At 43.9% G+C, this 17,163-nt stretch overlaps 1 protein-coding gene across 18 annotated transcripts in view; it reads right to left on the reverse strand.

The window, feature by feature from the left end:
• The window catches only part of SOX6 (SRY-box transcription factor 6), a 1,055,545-nt gene that overhangs the window by 341,947 nt on the left and 696,435 nt on the right, over window positions 1-17,163 (reverse strand). For all 18 annotated transcript variants that reach the window (XM_069623758.1, XM_069623756.1, XM_069623746.1 and 15 more), the window contains one exon: window positions 9,939-10,007. In XM_069623758.1, coding sequence (XP_069479859.1) covers window positions 9,939-10,007 — 69 coding nt within the window. The remainder of the gene's footprint in view (window positions 1-9,938; window positions 10,008-17,163) is intronic.

Here is a 17,163-nt window from a genome sequence, read left to right on the forward strand (position 1 = left end):
AGACTTTAGGTCCATTATTCAGGACTTTCAAGGAAATTGTTCTAAAGGAGGTAGGAAGTAATAATTAATTCTTTAACTTCTCCAGAACACCAAAGGACCCAGCTCAAAGAAGACTTTCAAAAGTCTGTTATCATTATTTGGAAACAAGGTGCTCAATTTATTCAATTCACGATTGAACTCTAACCTCAAATGCATCCCTTAGAAGACGGTGGTTGACCCCCCTCTGCTTAAAAAGCCATCAATGGATCAAAGTGATCTGAGTAATTGTATGTACATTTTCCAATTCCCATTCTTGGTGAAAGAGCTGGAATGTGTAGTTTTACATCTGTGACAGACATATGTAGAGGAAACAGTGTATTGAACTCTGCACAGTCAGACGTCAGGCCCGTCAAAAGCAATGAAATTGTAATCACAGCACTTTCTAATCATCTCTGGGATGATTTGGATCACAGCAGTGGCAGAGCTCTAGTTAGACTGTACCTTTTGGCACTGCTGATCATCCTCTCTTCCTGGGAAGACTGAAGTCATCTGAGTTTGATGGCACAAACACTTTCTTTCAGATAGATAACAATCAGTCATACATAAATGATATGCAGGATTATTTCAGGGTCCATGGACCAAATGAGAACTGCTCTTTTCCTAGGCCTGGAAAGAGTATGCGATGTTGGCTGGGAGGATAGCTCAGGGGCAACAAGTTTGCACTGAAAGCAAGACAAGGCCAAGCAGCATGGGTTTAATACCCTGCCTCACACTAATAGGCAGCACCTCAGCACAACGCATGATATAATAATTTGTTATTTTGTTATTTTAGGAGAAGTGTTCTAAAGTGAATGCCAAAAATGAGGATCTTCTTCTTGGATAACAACATCTGTTTCATCTCAGTTACTTATACCTCCACAACATGTTGGTCTTTTCCCTTCTCTACCAACAACATCAAGAACTTTGAGGTTTACTGGGAGGTGTAGATGATGACCTGGTGACCAGTTTGTGGAGGATCTCCAGGTCGCCTTCACTTAGCACTCCCCCTGGACAGGGGGTTGTTGCATCCCAAATAACATTACTACTGGCCCCTTAGAAGTCCCACAGTCTCTCAGGGAGCACTGCACCACTTTCGCAACCCATATGCAACTACATACAGGCTATGATCTCATAAGAGACTATTTGTACAACTCCGAAATGTTGCAACCTCTTGCCAAAGCTCCCACTGCTGACACAGCACCACTGAATCTCACGGATGCCCACTCACATGTGCTGATTAGTAAAGATAAAAGAACCAAGATGACAGACCAGCTTCTTAAAGACATGATCCCACCACCGCCCAGATCACAAAATGAAAGACATGCTACATCTGAATGGGGAAAGCAATTGCAGCCTAACAAATCACACAGACCCAATGCTAAGGATACACACGTGCAGACACTGATTTCCAGACCAGAGCCTGAGGAAGAGCCTTTCCCCTTTAAAAGGGCAGTCCCAGGAATGGGAGGTGTAAAGGTTTGGAGAAGGTTTTTGACCAGTGTTTGGCACAGGTCAATGATTCAGGATTGAGGTTGAAGATTGAGTTGACTGTGAGGCAGGAAGGGGTGGAGTAGAGCGGAGACAATAGGGTGAGAAGAGACACCATGAGGTGGATGGTGAGAGATGTCAGGAAGTGGATGATGAGGAACTTCAGGCAGTTGTTATATAAAGATATCAGGAGGTGGTTGGGGTGAGATATGAGATGGTGGCTGGAGTAAGATATCAGGTTGTGGTTGGAGAGAGAAATCAGGATTTGCTTGTAGAAAGATATTAGGAGGTGGGAATAGAAAGGTGTTAGGAAGAAGGCTTACAGAAGTAGTGGCAGGAGGGAGACACCAGGAGGTGGTAGAAGGAGGCCATAAGGAGAAGGAGAAGATCTAGGAGGGTGCAGGGGACCTTAATGTCAGTAAGGCAGTAGTGAGAGCAGTAAGGAACAAGAGGGCATGCATTGCTGAAGACAGGTGGTAGGAGTGAGACTCCAATCTACAGGGGTCAAGCCTATGGTGGGAGGAGGAGCAAGCACGTGGGGTGGCATCAAGAACAGTCAGGCCTAGGACACGGTAAAGAGGATCTACAGAGGGTATACATCAGTATTTAAGGCAAGGGAGGTGATAAGGCCTTCTTAAGTGCTCATGTAGGGACCTAGACATGCAATCCCAGCTGGATTTCCACGCCAGTAGAAGAAAAACTCCAGCTGTATCTGCAGCTGGTAACAGAGACCCAGCATTGTCTGTATGACTTGCTGGATGAATGGAGGTGCTTCCCTAAGACTATCAAGAGGCTGCCATCTGGATGCCTTGCTGAAGCAGAATCACACAGACTGTGAGTGGCAGAAAGGTGCCCCAGCATTGTCAACTGTAGAAGGAATCATTTGAAGGGGTTGAACTATTGACAAAAGACTGTCTAGACATGCATGTGTTTGTGTTTGACCTACAGGTGGGTATGTTTCTGTTAATAAAATCCTGTTTCACTTCAGACCATGCCTGTGCTCTTTATGGACATTCTTGGCTATATGGTACAGGTCAACCTCAAAATGAATGCTCAAGTGGGCACATACGTTAGGGATGATTTCATAAACTCTGTCAACTCTGAGGATCCCTCCTCTGTGTTCAGAGCTTTCTTCCATAGTAATTGGCTCATGTATTAACTCAACATGAGATTATGCCAACTCCCTATATGTAGGATTTCCAGTTTACCAAAGCCAGCATGTGCAGTTTGTACAAAATGCAATTGCATGGCTGGTTTTATGAAAATGTGAGGGGGGTTGTAGAGGAGTATGACGGGGTGAGATGGAGAGTGGGCAGCAATGAGCAGGGCTCAGGCTACTCATTGTTTGAACCACCACTGCAGAAGAGGTCCTTTTACTTGGGCTTTGGCAACCGCAAGGCTGCAGAGAAAGACTGGATTCAGCCTTAATTGATCTGATAAAGGAAGCTTATCAGAAAAATGGTTACTCCCCAACAGCCAAGTAATAGTTCAATACCTAAAAACTGAAAAACACTATTGGGAAGTTTAGAGCTGCCACTTAAAGCTCAAAGATATAGATACATGTGACAGAACAGAGTACCTAGAAAACATTTAGAAATATTTGTCTTGCATTCTTTGAATATGAAGGAAGGTGTGCAACGTTATGAAGCTTTGATGTTTTAGAGAGAAAATGTTTTTAAAAACATATTTTAAACCCTGGTTCAAGTTAATCTCATAAAATGAGCTTTATGCTAAAACTGGATTACAAGCCTTGAGGAAGCGCCAAGAGGTGTGAAACATGTGTTCGCTGCATTTTAGAAGAATTAGAAATGACGAATAAATAGAAATACAGAAAAGAACAGTCTTTAATTTATTTGGTTTATTATTGCACTATAATTTAGGTTGATAAATAATGTTTGGTTCTCTATGAGTGACCCTGGGGTAGCATGAAACGGGGACCTAGTATGGAGGTATCCAAGGCTTTTGAGATATTCTACATCAAAGATCATGGCCATGGGAAGAAAGATGCACTTAAAATACAAGATCATACTGGGGCAAGGGTGCTGCTCTCGAACAAGTTCAACAGTTATATTACTTTGGCATGAGATTTTCAAGCACTGGCTCATGGAAGGCCCAGGTTGATAAAGCACCTTAAGCTGTGAGATGATTCTCTTCTCCAACCACTGATTTGGTGACACTCGGTTACGTCATCCCCAGAGGATTATCAGTGGTTGGAACTCTGAAGGCAGATGAAATTTGAGGTTTTGTCATGTATCGAACCCTACGGAGGGCAGAGTCATTCTTCTTAACATACTCGGTTAAGATCCTAATGGCAACCTCCTCTATATTAACACATGAAGAGCTGAGCATAAAACCCTTTAGTGAAGTGTTGCCATTACAACATTTTACAGGAGATTGTGGGCTTCTCAGTGCTCTTCCACTAATAAGGCCCTCTTGAGGGTGGTGATCTCTCTTTTTGGGTACGAAGATCTGGGTTGGTTTACAGGCTACAGGCAGAGCTCCGCTGACTTGGCCCTGATTCATTTCTGAGATTTCCAGGACCAGATCACCAAACTTTGACTATTTTAAAGGGCAAGGGTACAGATATATAGTGCACACACACATGTGTTTATATATGACCGTGGGAATGTCTCTGAAAAACAAACTTTAGTTGAAGGGGCATTATGGTTACAGTGCAAAACCTGAAACCACTGAGGTCCACCAGTTATGATTAGCAATGTAACCATAACCCCTCACCCACCATGCCTCGTGCATCTCGTCCTGTTTACAAGCTTGGAGCCACTGGGAGGGACACACAGACCAGCAGTCAGACCTCAAGGAGCAGGCGTGTGGTGACATGAAACAGAAATGCCGTAATATTCCTCCCTGACAACTATGCTTCTAAGAAAATGAGAGACAGTGGCCAAAGTCACACAGATGATACCAGAATAGTCAGATGTCAGAAGGGTATCATCTTGTGAGTTCCCTGTACGATTCACCGCCTCTCTGCTTTTCATTGACTAATTGAACATTTACCTGGCCTATAATATAGTTATTTCGAAGGCAAACATTTGACTTGGCACAGTCAATGCTGACGAGCAGCACTCCAGCAGAAACATGGATTGTCTGCAGTTTATTTTCACGCTACAGAATTGTGAATGGAATTATACATAGCTAGTAGTAAAGGTCTTGCAATCATGTTGCAAAGGAGGAAAAAAACATTTTCTGAGATCTGCAAAATAAGTCTGCTATATGTTACAAGCTTTTGATATTACTAGCATGATTTTAAACCTTGACTATAGCAGAATAAAAGGGGCAATTTTTCTACCCGATTCCCCACTCCCAAATGGAACTGTGCTGTTTAACTAAGTCGTCCTCAAGCACAGTCAATCGCACACAAGAAAAGCCAAATAAAGCGGAACGCCATTATTTTCTTCCAGTCAATTCCAGTATAAAATAGTGTGGAATTTCTGGTAAGAAACTCGGAGCTATTCCTAAATCTGGAACCTTTATCTGTGCCCTTTGGGTTCCTTCAAGAGACACTTGAACCCATTTAATTGCATTTGTGTGTCATTTCCTGTCCGGACCTCATATAGCTAGGATTAGGCCTGTGCTAATTTGCTTGGACGTAATTTCCGTCACCCTGATGGTAGCCACTGGTGTGCTTTTGCTTTTCACTTGTTAGTACCGAGTACCAACACAGGCAATCTAAGCAGCGTGCTCGCAGTCTAACCATGGCGCGCGATTGAGTCCAGCCGGTGTCTCCAGCAGATTTCAATTGCTGAAATGTTTAACCCATTTCCAAGAGGCAATAAAGGAAAGGTCCAGCTCTTAAAATTGGAGGTCAATTAGACACTTAATGATGAAGCATATCTTTAAATATATATCTGCTATTATTATCCTAGCGAAAAATTAATTAAGCAGGTCATGCCGGCCATGAAGGCTAATGTGGAATGTAATTATTCTTGATCTTTAGACATGGGAGGCCCATAAAGGCATAGCCCTTATTCAGCTCACTCGAGTATGTGAATTTTCAGCGATTAATCAAGCATGAGATGAAGACGAGAATTTGCTTCAGTGTCCTGCTTGCGGCTTCCAGTGTAGCGGGAATTGTGGAGGCTGCCTGGTCAATGATCATCAGTAATGGGGCTCCTCCTGTTCTAGTGCAGTGCCCCTCCGTGGGCAATAACAGAAGAGAGTAGCACGTGGCATGTTCCTGCCAGTTCAGCACATATGCTTTCTGTCATAGAGAAGCACTTCCCTGACAATCTCTGTATCAAATAATACAGTCCCTGTGTGGGGCTAGTCAGGTGATTTCTTTGCTATGGTGTTAGGAATGATATTTGATTATCTGCAAATGTTCAGTGTTCCTGCGCATCCCAATGGACGACTCTGTCATGCGCAGCACTTACCGGCAAGGTCATTAGAGTTTATAGAAAGGAGCCTAGATAGATGGATAGAACATTGTAAAAAAATAACAATCTTTTAAGTCCTTTCACTAAATGAGATTCTAGAGGGCAAGAATATTTAGAGTATATGAGCCAGAGGGGTACATCAGAAGATAGCAAATACTCTGAATCAATGGGTGAATGAATTTGGACTTTCCATAGTACAGTTCTAGGCAACCTTTAGACTCTGGGCACTGCTCTTCACTCTTGCCTATGCGCACACCACCAATGCATAAGAATCTGCATGATGTGTTGTCATGCTGGGGCTTTCCGGAGTTTATTGAGGGTGTCATGGGAGCTTGTTCTTCTCTGCAGCTAAAGAGGCAGAGGGGGTAATTTGCTTTCCTCCCATTTGTTCTTCAAATTACTCTTGTCCATAGCAATAGGCAGTAAATGGCTCACTTGGTCGCATGAAGGACAGCACGGCCACACTCTGAAGATTGTTCGGAAGGTCGATTGTGGCTGAACACGCTACAGGCTTTTAGAAAAAGAATCGTGGTGGCACAGTGAGAGAAGGTAGTGATCTTAGCACTCGAGAGACATGTGCCTTTCCTGAAAGCCCGGAGTGGGGGTTCTTCCTGTGTGATGAGCCCTTACCATATGGGCATAAGGTGTTTTGTATTACTCAGGGTAAAGGAAGTCAGCAATGAGCAACCTGGATTGGATATGAACTTGGTCACTCGTGTACCATAAGCTGTTGCAGTTATTGTTTCACCCTTTCCAATCCTGTGCTCCTGGAGTAGAGGCTGATAGAAACATTGTGCACAGAAGTTGCTAGTGCAGTGCCTCTCTCCATTAGAGGATGACATTTCTCACATTGTGAGCGGGGGCTGGTGGCAGGGGAGTTGCTAGGTTTGTAAAAGATCCAGGGCGGTGCTAATGTCGAGACTGTCAGGACTCTGGGCTAGCCAGCCTTTTGGTATTACCTGAGCTTCTATGCAGGCCTACAACCAAAAGACCCAGGCCTATAGCCTCCCTAGGTCCCTCAGCGACGGCTCCGGCTGGCGGAACCACAAAATGGAGGTAATGCAGCCCTGAAGATGGAAGAACTGAAGGTGGCTGATAATGACAGACACTGGGAGAGAGAACATGTCCCTAGGTGGGGTAATGAGAAAGAAACAGCACCATGCACCCCGCCGAAGGTCGGCGGTAAAGTTATGTGAAGACATTGATTCTATTTCTCCTCCCGAAGTGCATTCTGAGAGTGGAAGTCATGTTTTAAATGTTCAAGTGAGGCTGTCCACTGTGAAACATAGGGCCTCATTACGAGGCAGGCGGTAGCCGTGCCTGTAATACAGGCAGGGCTGCCGCCGGTACTTTTTTATTACCAGCACGCAGGAATGGGCAAATACCGGGTCATTTCGGCCTTGCTGGACCCAGTACTTGCCCATTCCTGGGAGCCAGAAAAAATTCTTCCCCATTCCCATTTGAGCACCATAGGGCTCAATGGAAATGCCGAAGCCGGATGCACCGGCACCGTTATGAACGGTGTCGGTGCATCCGACATGCTCTGCTCGCGGGTGCTGGTACGGCCACCAGGTCAGACCTGGTGGCCGCAAATGCACCCGCAAGCAGAACTCAGAGTTTGCTGGTCCGGGATCTACAGTACTGGCAAGATTACTGGTACCGTAGTTCCCAGACCGGCAAACTTATAATGAGGCCCATAGTAACAAAAAAAGCACTGCCTTGCAAAAGGTTTCCCTGAGTGATTCCATTCCCCAGGCACCCATGATTTAGATGGGTCTTTACAAGTCCCGCATTGTACGATGGCAGCTTGGCTAAGCTTACCCGGTTCCCTCAGTTTTGGTGGAAAATAGCACTTGCTTGGCATTAAACAGGAATCAGGTAATAAATATTAGGGCAACATGTCACTGAGAAATATTTTCCTGAAATGCAGATCTGAGGGTTGCAACCCTTGAGTGTGAACATTAAATTGCATGAGTGCCATAGAAAGAGCAATGACGGTTCATTGTGGCTGTGAGTGCCACGTGCCGCGCTCCCAAAGATCTGCATAGCACATATGAACCAGGCTCCAGGCCTGGGAGGATACAATGAAGTGCACGAGGGAGACCCCTTTACATGGTAGCCGCACTACAGGACACCAACCCCTTAGGTTGCAGAGAATTAAATATTCTTTGAAGCACACACCTGGCTCAAAGGGTATAATCTACAAGGTGTACGCCAATGTGTCGTAAGATATCCCCCGTGCACATAACATGAAGCAAAGCACAATGCAAAGTCTACGCACACACCATGGGCAGCAGTAGATAAACTGTGCACTATATGACCAGCAGGGCAGCATAAAAAACAAATGACAATTATTTTGTGCACACAGGCAATGTTTATCCTAGTGTTAATAAGACTCTTTGGGGTGGGACGATAGCTCAGAAGCAATGTGCTTGTCTGCAACGGCCGAGAGCAGCACAGGTTTGAATCCTGGCCAGGTGCTTAGAGGCTGGACTCCGGCATAAAGTGCGGTATCAGAACCCAATTTAATTTATTTTTAAAGCATATATTACATTAATGCAAAAGAAGCATGAAAGAACGTATTTTTGCACTATGGCAATTGTAGTTCATTTTGTACTGCAAAAATGACTTTGCACTGACTTTGCACTGCACAAATACACTTTGCACAGTTCCATGAATCAGGGTTTGTGTTGGCAGTGCAAAGTTACTTTGAACCGTGCAAAAATTCCATGAATCGGGCCCTGGGTCTTCATCTTGTCCTAGGACACCTGAGTGCATAGTGAGTGGGTATGCAGTGGGGAATCCTCTCAGATGGCGTGACCGGGAAGTGCCAGGCAATGTGTTTTGTGTCCACTCTCCTTTGGAATGCATTTCAAGCAATTCTTGAGTTCAGTGGGCCTGGGAAACTGAAGTAAGAGAGCCTTAGTAAGACTCGTGCAGTCATCCCAAATCACTTAGAGTTTAGTTTGCAAAAGAGGAACGGGTAGAATGCGACGGGCAAAGTTCTGCCTTCGAATCGCTCTGCACACATATCTCAGATCCTCAACAGGAATGTACATGCAGAGAGGGGCAAGCATTGCCAGGAGTCCCACAGCCGGCCATACATGCATATCTCAGTAGGAAGCAGGCTCCGGACACTGGCATTTCGGGATTGCATATGTAGTGACGTGCCTACAAAAGGCACCCCATTGTTATGCACCCTTGATGCCTGTTCTGGAAACATAATCAGGTGCAGGTTATCAATCCCCATCAGTGCTCTGTGATTCCTATTACATCCAGAATGAATTGGGGTGGTGCATAAGCAAGTTCTCGTGCCCAAACACTAGTACATGTGCACAAGAGCTTTTCATCGTGCGCCGCCGGTGCTGCAGGAGTATCCTTTGAGAAGGTGGTGGGGGACAGGTGGTGTCAGAAGGCTGTCCCCGGCAGGTCCCCACAGCCCCTTTTTCAGTGCAGCAGACTTTGGTGCACCTATTTTGCTGCGGTAATTGTACTGCTGGCAGATAACCTGTGTATGTATTGTGCCTTGTGAAAATTGCCTCAAGTGTGAACACCTTGAATCAACACAAAATGAAAGAAGAGATATCTCCAAGTCTTGAAATTGACAGTGTTGGTGGTGGACGCTTGTGGGTCTACTAGGACTCATCATGATATGTCCCGGCCTCCGCCAGCATTGGATGTTCCATGGATGGGACTGAGAGATCCCACAATGGAACACACCACATATGCCAGTATCCTGTGCCTTCATGTCAGAGGAGTCAAATGCAAGCCGCCCGCCATGCTTCAAAGAAATACCAACCTTCATTCACAAACATATCCGCTTCAGTTATGTTACAATGAATGGAAGACCGAACATTGGTAAGCCCATCAATGTTCCTTCTAAAAGGTTTCTGGGTGTCATTTTGTGAAAGGAGGCTGCAATGGCAGTCTCAATGCCATTCTCCCTAGCGTTGGCCTTGCTGGTAATGTGCTTGGTTCCCTGATACACAGTTAATGTGACGTAGGCACAATGCGGAGGACAGGAGGAAGCACACTGACCTGAATTTGCTGCTGCAGTAGATTGATTTTGTGCTGCTGCTGCAGAAGCTGCTGCTGTTGTCTTGCAATCTGGATTTAACAAAAGAACATCAAATGGCCGCGTATTAACATCAGAATGAACAGAAATCTCAGCAGTGAATTCTAATACTATACAGGCATCCATGTTGTAATGTTCCAAAATTAGACAAAAGGTTACCAACCCTTCAACATAAGCATTCACCCGCCCCCAGCCCCCCTGCAAATATATCACGTTTTGTTCAACATCAAATCACATGTCGGGAACGTGCATGGTATTCTCTGGACATAGGAAATCTGCCTATTTGCGAGTCCCGCGTCAGTTTCTACCTCTCAACTTTGCAGAAAGACGTCCAGTTCTGCAAAATTTCACCGCATTAACATTTCCCTGAGATGTGGTTTACTCGTGCCCAAGGTACATCTGTCCCCATCCTTTGGAGCCCAGTTTCACAGGACTTGCCTGGATTTGGGATTTGCTGCTATGGAAGTCTTACACGGATGCAAAGGATCTCTTTGTTAAAGCGGGGCAATGGAGAGACAGTCAAGCTGATTAGTGTCATTTGCAAATGTTTGTCAACATTTAGAAATGTGCTTTTTAAGTGGCAAATGGAAGTAATTCTGAGTTCGACTGGATTCCATAGGTCATGATTGCCAACCCAACTGAAAGGGACAGTTCATATTAAGTGCCTAGAAGCAATGGGTATAACGGCCTTTCATTGCGGAATGAAATTTTGCAGGGTTTTCACCGCAGATATTTTAACGAAAAAACTCATCACATTTTTTGGGGGGGTTAGATAAATATATATATGGGGTGTGGGTGTTCGGGAATAGATCAAACATTAAAGGGGATGGTGAGCTTGGGGGTGAACCCCCCAAAATAAAAAAAATAAAAACCCGACGAGTTTTTTCGCTAAAATATCCACAGAGAAATGACATGGAACCGAAGCAAAGAGTTGGTGAGTTCTGCTTATTTTTTTAAGTTTATGGTATACAGACCATCTTTCATTAGGCAACGAGACAGATTTTACATATGTCCAAGTGGTAACACAGTGATTTCCAAAGAAATCCAGGTTGGTGGGCCTTTCTATCTCCGAGGGTGGATTCACAAGGCCCTTCTGTGCTCAGGATAGAATTAAACAGCAATCTCACTGTGTATGCATCATATGGCACATCCCGCCCCTCAAACTTCTGATAAGCTGTTATGATACTACCGTGTGATGCTAGAGCACAGCTGTCCTGCATCAGGGATGATGACTCAAGTCGTTTCTAAGCAGACTGGGCATTTAATATATTGGCCTCAACATTCCTATGTGCCTATCCTCGGTGAAGTAATATAACAAGCCTTCATTACAAAACCAATCATACACACTGCGGGCTTGATTTACAAAGTATTTTTCAATGAGGTTTTCCCATTCAAAATATGTTTTGGTGAATCAGGGCCAGTATGTATTAAAGAGTACAACTGATTGTCATCTTTCGACCACTGTCCCGCTAGCACAGATATATTGTGTACATGATATGATTATTGACCAAAATAGTGACAACAAATTAATATACCTGTATAAAGAAGAGTTTCAATCTACATAAGCCATACTGTCATGGCCCCCCTACACGAGTAATACATACACTGAAGGGGGAAAGTAGCCCATAGAAAAATACTTTCAAGATTTTAAAACAATCGACATGTAAAGGGAAAAAGTTACAACACCTTTTCAGGATTGTTACACATTTGGGAAACTATTTTTAAACATTTAAAATATAGATTTGGTGCATTAACGATTCAAACGTTAGTCGCCATTTTTTTTTAAAGGTTTGGGCAGTTTGTTAAAATGTGTTTTTTGGGGATGTTTTTGAGGACTGGAAATATGTTTTCACAAATTTGAAAATGTATGGAGGAGCGTTACACAAATTGGGATTGCCACTTGCTGGGCTGGTGGACCCCCTCCTACTCTGGTCCTTCGATGTGGTCCATGGGCTATTTTTGGCTGGTGCTCAGTCACCAATAACTGTGCCCTGGTTGCAGCAGCTGTGAAAAAGCTGAAAGTGGTGCTGTGGTTCCGGGTGCTGTGAAAAAGCTGAAAGTGGATGAGGAACCATGCATGACTACAGCACTGCACACTCCTATGCCTATCGCACGACTTCTTTTTTTTTTTTTTATTGATATAGTTGGAATACAACTTTTCAATATTTCTAGTTTATCAAATACAAAAATATATCAGAATTTCATTCATAACATTAAAAATAAAACAATTCATATATCACGAATAGGCATGATATATAGCAAAAAAATGCACATCACATACAATTTAGGAAAACATCACCATGATCACTATTTGATTAATTAAAGAAAAAATAGAAAAAATAGATATAGCAAAAGTAGAGAAAGAACAATTGATATGCTGAACTGTACTCGATTTTCACAAGCCCGGTGGAATGACAGCGTGGCTAACATATTTTTACTAAACAATCTGTCAGTATTATTGACATTGTTTCACACATTCTTTGAATCTTCAGTACTATATGTCTCTAAATCAAGTGTTATTAAATAATTTACAATTGCAATTCTATTTTTGTTAAGAGACGTGTTATACAAAGTAAGCACAACTTCAAGATGTAGTACGCCTTCCAACCCCGACTCCTTACATTTCTCCATGCCCTTCATTTTAGCTGGCTATTCCTTGCATTACTCCACAGGAGTGTGGTGGCGGTGGTGGTCTTGAGTTTTCTACATTTATGACTCACAGTCCAGCAGGCAAAATCACATAGCTGTCTACAATTACTGCACCTCACTATCTTTAAAGAGTATCAGTTGATTTAGTGAGGCAGTACATTTTTAAAGATCTGGGATAAGCTATGTGCCCTGTGGCAGAGGGATTATCACACAGGCACCGCGTATAGAAAGGTCACATATCTGTAAAGGTACCATATGAAAGCCACACGTCAATTTTACCATTAATCCTGACTATGCTCATTACTGTTGGTGGCTACCTGACCTCATTTTATGCCTGGTGGTCTCACCTGTAGGATAGAATGCAGACATTTGCTCTGACAGCCTGTTTCTTTGTGGCTGGATCCCATGAATGGGACCTGTGGCATAATCAACTTTGACATTATCTTGAATTAAATACATGTTTCATGTCTGTCTATCAAAGAGAGATTGAAGCTATGGTGCATTTATGTATCGCTGCACACGCCAATGACATGAACTGGACACCTACTTCACCCACTGTACAAGGATCCAATTTCCACAGAGTGGAGTAAACACATGCACATAGCTGCAGTAAAGCAGGGCACCAAGAGACATATACCAGCCAGTGAAGTTTCCCACATGATCTATGTGCTCTTCTAAATTGAAAATCAAAAATGCAACCTTGTTCGTCAGCCTCAATGCAAACCACCAATCGTTGTGCATTGATGATAAAACCTCCCACCATTGACGTTGGGGGATACTTATAAAGCAACACTGAATCCAATGGTTATAGCAGGACGCGTGGGGCATTTACATTCTAGGCAAGGAGCCTAGGACGAGCTGTGGATGTTACGGCCAGTTGGTACTCGGAATTCCAATTTCTCAATGATGATCCCAGATCCAAGATGTTCAAAATGTAAAGATGAGAGCATCCGCTAATGGCAGCGATAAGCAATAAATGGTAGACTCCAGTTCTGTCCTGCGGCCAATCTGTTGCATGCACAGAAAAACTTCCCTAAAAAACAATCCAAACCAGGGCAACGATTCTTGATCTCTAAAAAATCCTGCACGACTGTAACACACTTAGAACCTGATTCACAAAACGTTTTGTTTTTCAATTGGCTTTTTCCCATTGAAAAGAACCTATGAGAACCAAGCACTTTATGTGTGAGTTGACCCACCCACTAGAAGACTTGCATTGCATAGACCGCCCCTTTCTCCTAATGGATCCCAAAGCCTTTTTTGTGGGACTCCATGGCCCATCAAATAGTAACGTTGTATTTTCAGGATCTCCACATTGAATCAATTCATCGGAGATAGTTTCATATAAGGAATTTCAGTGGAGATGACTTGATTTTTTGTTGGTTAAAAGCCTTCAGAAAGTTGAACCTTAGGGGTCCAACAAAACACTTTGGAAGGGGCCCCAATCATATTGCATTACTAAATAGAGTATTCAGAACACCTAATCATTTGTGATTAACCCCTGCGTGGTTAATGGCGGCACCAGAAGCTGGAAACCAGATCATATTCAAGGTATTCTGCATTGTACACTGTTCTGCCCACTCCGTAGGTCCTTCTTTTCTTCAGTCAAAGCTCACTTGCTATGTCCTGGCACACAGGCTCCGATCTGCTTGTCAAAACTTCTCTGCACTTCTGCAGGTCAAGGTCTGGAGGACGCTCCTTTTCCAATCTCGCACCAATGTTATGGAACTCTCTCTCACAGGGTTTGCGAGATATCCCTGATCACTTGCGTTTCCGAAAAGCTTTCAAAACCTTTCTATTTTAAGTCAGCTGATCCTGTTACTTTCCTGGTCTACTGCTAGAGCCCAGATGCCTTGGGTCTTGGTTTGTTTGCGCCCTATAAAAATGAATACATGCATACACACAACAGTGGTGTGAGCATAAAAGGAACTGATGTGCAGAGAGAAAGGGTTTTCTTTGTCCAGGACTTTGAACAATAATTCCGAAAATGGAAACATTACAAAGTGAGCAGATCTATCCAAAACAGAACAGATTGAAAACGCACCAGGCCAGTTCACTGAATATGGCCTGCTTTGCCTGCTGGGCCTGCTGTGACCCTATTGAATAAAGTACACTTCAGGCAAGATATAGGCCCCATATTCCTAAAATAATTAGTGCTGACAACTGAATGAATGGAACACCTGGCCTGCTGCATGGGCAGCTCTGCACAGTGAAACGTGGCATCGAGGCATGGAACGCTCGGCTGTCGCCTGGCCTGCTGCATGGGCAGCTCTGCACAGTGAAACGTGGCGTCGAGGCATGGAACACTCGGCTGTCGCCTGGCCTGCTGCATGGGCAGCTCTGCACAGTGAAACGTGGCGTCGAGGCATGGAACACTCGGCTGTCGCCTGGCCTGCTGCATGGGCAGCTCTGCACAGTGAAACGTGGCGTCGAGGCATGGAACACTCGGCTGTCGCCTGGCCTGCTGCATGGGCAGCTCTGCACAGTGAAACGTGGCGTCGAGGCATGGAACACTCGGCTGTCGCCTGGCCTGCTGCATGGGCAGCTCTGCACAGTGAAACGTGGCGTCGAGGCATGGAACACTCGGCTGTCGCCTGGCCTGCTGCATGGGCAGCTCTGCACAGTGAAACGTGGCGTCGAGGCATGGAACACTCGGCTGTCGCCTGGCCTGCTGCATGGGCAGCTCTGCACAGTGAAACGTGGCATCGAGGCATGGAACACTCGGCTGTCGCCTGGCCTGCTGCATGTGCAGCGCACCATGTGGCGCAAGATCTGAATTTTATTTGCCAATTGGTTGAGCTACATGCTCGCTTCGTCGAGCATGACAACCTAGTTTTAAGTGTCATTTAATTTTCATTTTGAAATATAATTACAAAGTGTTCACTGTAAGATATCACTCGTCTGCAAATGTGTCAAGATTAATTTGTGCCAGCTTATTCACAAGTGTCAATAGTTAATTACTGTGTCGTCTCCGGATGGCTAAATGACATTCTAACTCCTGATCTTTTTTTAACGGTTTTCCTTTATGTTATTTTCCATTAAGGGACGAGTCCATATCCTACATGTGGGCAAATATTCTGCTACATAAACTATCAGGAGTCACAACTCATTAAAGTCAACAGAGCATATATTGCTGCATGGCGCCATAAAATGCATTTCGCTGAAAAGATAATTCCAGTAATAATGTCACATTCCTAAAACCTGCACATTAATTTGGATCCGGCTGCTGTAACACCTGAGGGACGGCCATACGGGCTCTTTATTGTTAACTTATTTCGCGCTGATGAGACCAGCAAAGCATTCAGGGGCATTTGTGCATAGTTAATGCATTTGATCTGCAATCTTCAGACAGTTACGGGGAATAGGGCTCACTTTCCTTTATGCATTATCACACATGTTATCTATAAGCAATTGACACTGCCAAAATATGCCATCTAAAAATGAGCAATAACAAAATATATTTTCTTTCAATAACTCTGAGCCAACTAAGAGAAGAGCGAAGCAAGCACCTGGTGACTTGCCATGCAGAAATGTCTCACTACATCAAGCAAGGATAATACAAGACAAAAGAATCATGCTATACGTTGTTTATATGTCACTTCACTACCACTGATCTGTAAAGTCAGTAGCTCGCGTGCCCCAGGACTGGATGGTCTCTCTAACGCAATGTTAAAAAAAGCACCCAAAGAATGGCCAGTCTTCTGCATGACCCTGCTCAGTCTAATAGCAGAAACTAAGCAAATCCCTGATTTGTGGAAGACGGCTGTGGTCATACCAATATTCAAAAAGGGGAATAGAGCAGAACCAAAAAATTACCATCTGATCGCCCTTCTAGACTTTCTTGGAAAAATGTTCAGAACGTTGATCTTGAGAAACCTAAAGGAGTGGATAAAGTCATCTGGTCTCTAAGACGACAGACAAACAGGCTTTGTCAAAGGAGTGGGTGACTGTCTAAACCTATTCACACACTCAATATTTTTAAATTAAGAGTCCTGAAAGAAGCTTCAAAAATCTATGTAGCAGCAGTTAATGTGTCTCAGTCCTTTGATAGTGTTAACGGAGGACTGCTATGGACAAAGATGGAAAATTGGAATTGCCCCCCCCCCAAAAAAAACTAAAGCAAGGCTGCCCTCTTGCTGCTGAACTATTCAATCTCTTTATTTATGCCATAAAAGACTCTATGTCAAAGCATTCTCGCTAAAACTGAAAAACATCTCTGTTGGTTGTATGTTGTATGCTTATGATCTGCTTATTCTGGACCAGACCCCAATTGGTCTTCAGAGAAAATTGGACAATCTCCATTCCTACATTGAAGCAGACGGACTCCAGATCAACACCTCAAAATCTGTAGGATTGGTACTACAGAGACCCAAAGGGAGAAAGAAGAAGCAAAACTTCAATTGGCGGATTTGACAAGAAACATTGACCGAGGTCCAGAGTATGAGGTATCTTGACATCAGTTGAAATCTAAGTGCACCACGGATAGGCAACATGAAATCTAAAGCAAATAACCTTGCAATGCAAGCTTCCACCATCCAC

Source organism: Ambystoma mexicanum, chromosome 11 (genome assembly GCF_040938575.1).
Source record: "Ambystoma mexicanum isolate Mex_15411 chromosome 11, UKY_AmexF1_1, whole genome shotgun sequence".
Lineage (NCBI taxonomy): Eukaryota > Metazoa > Chordata > Amphibia > Caudata > Ambystomatidae > Ambystoma > Ambystoma mexicanum.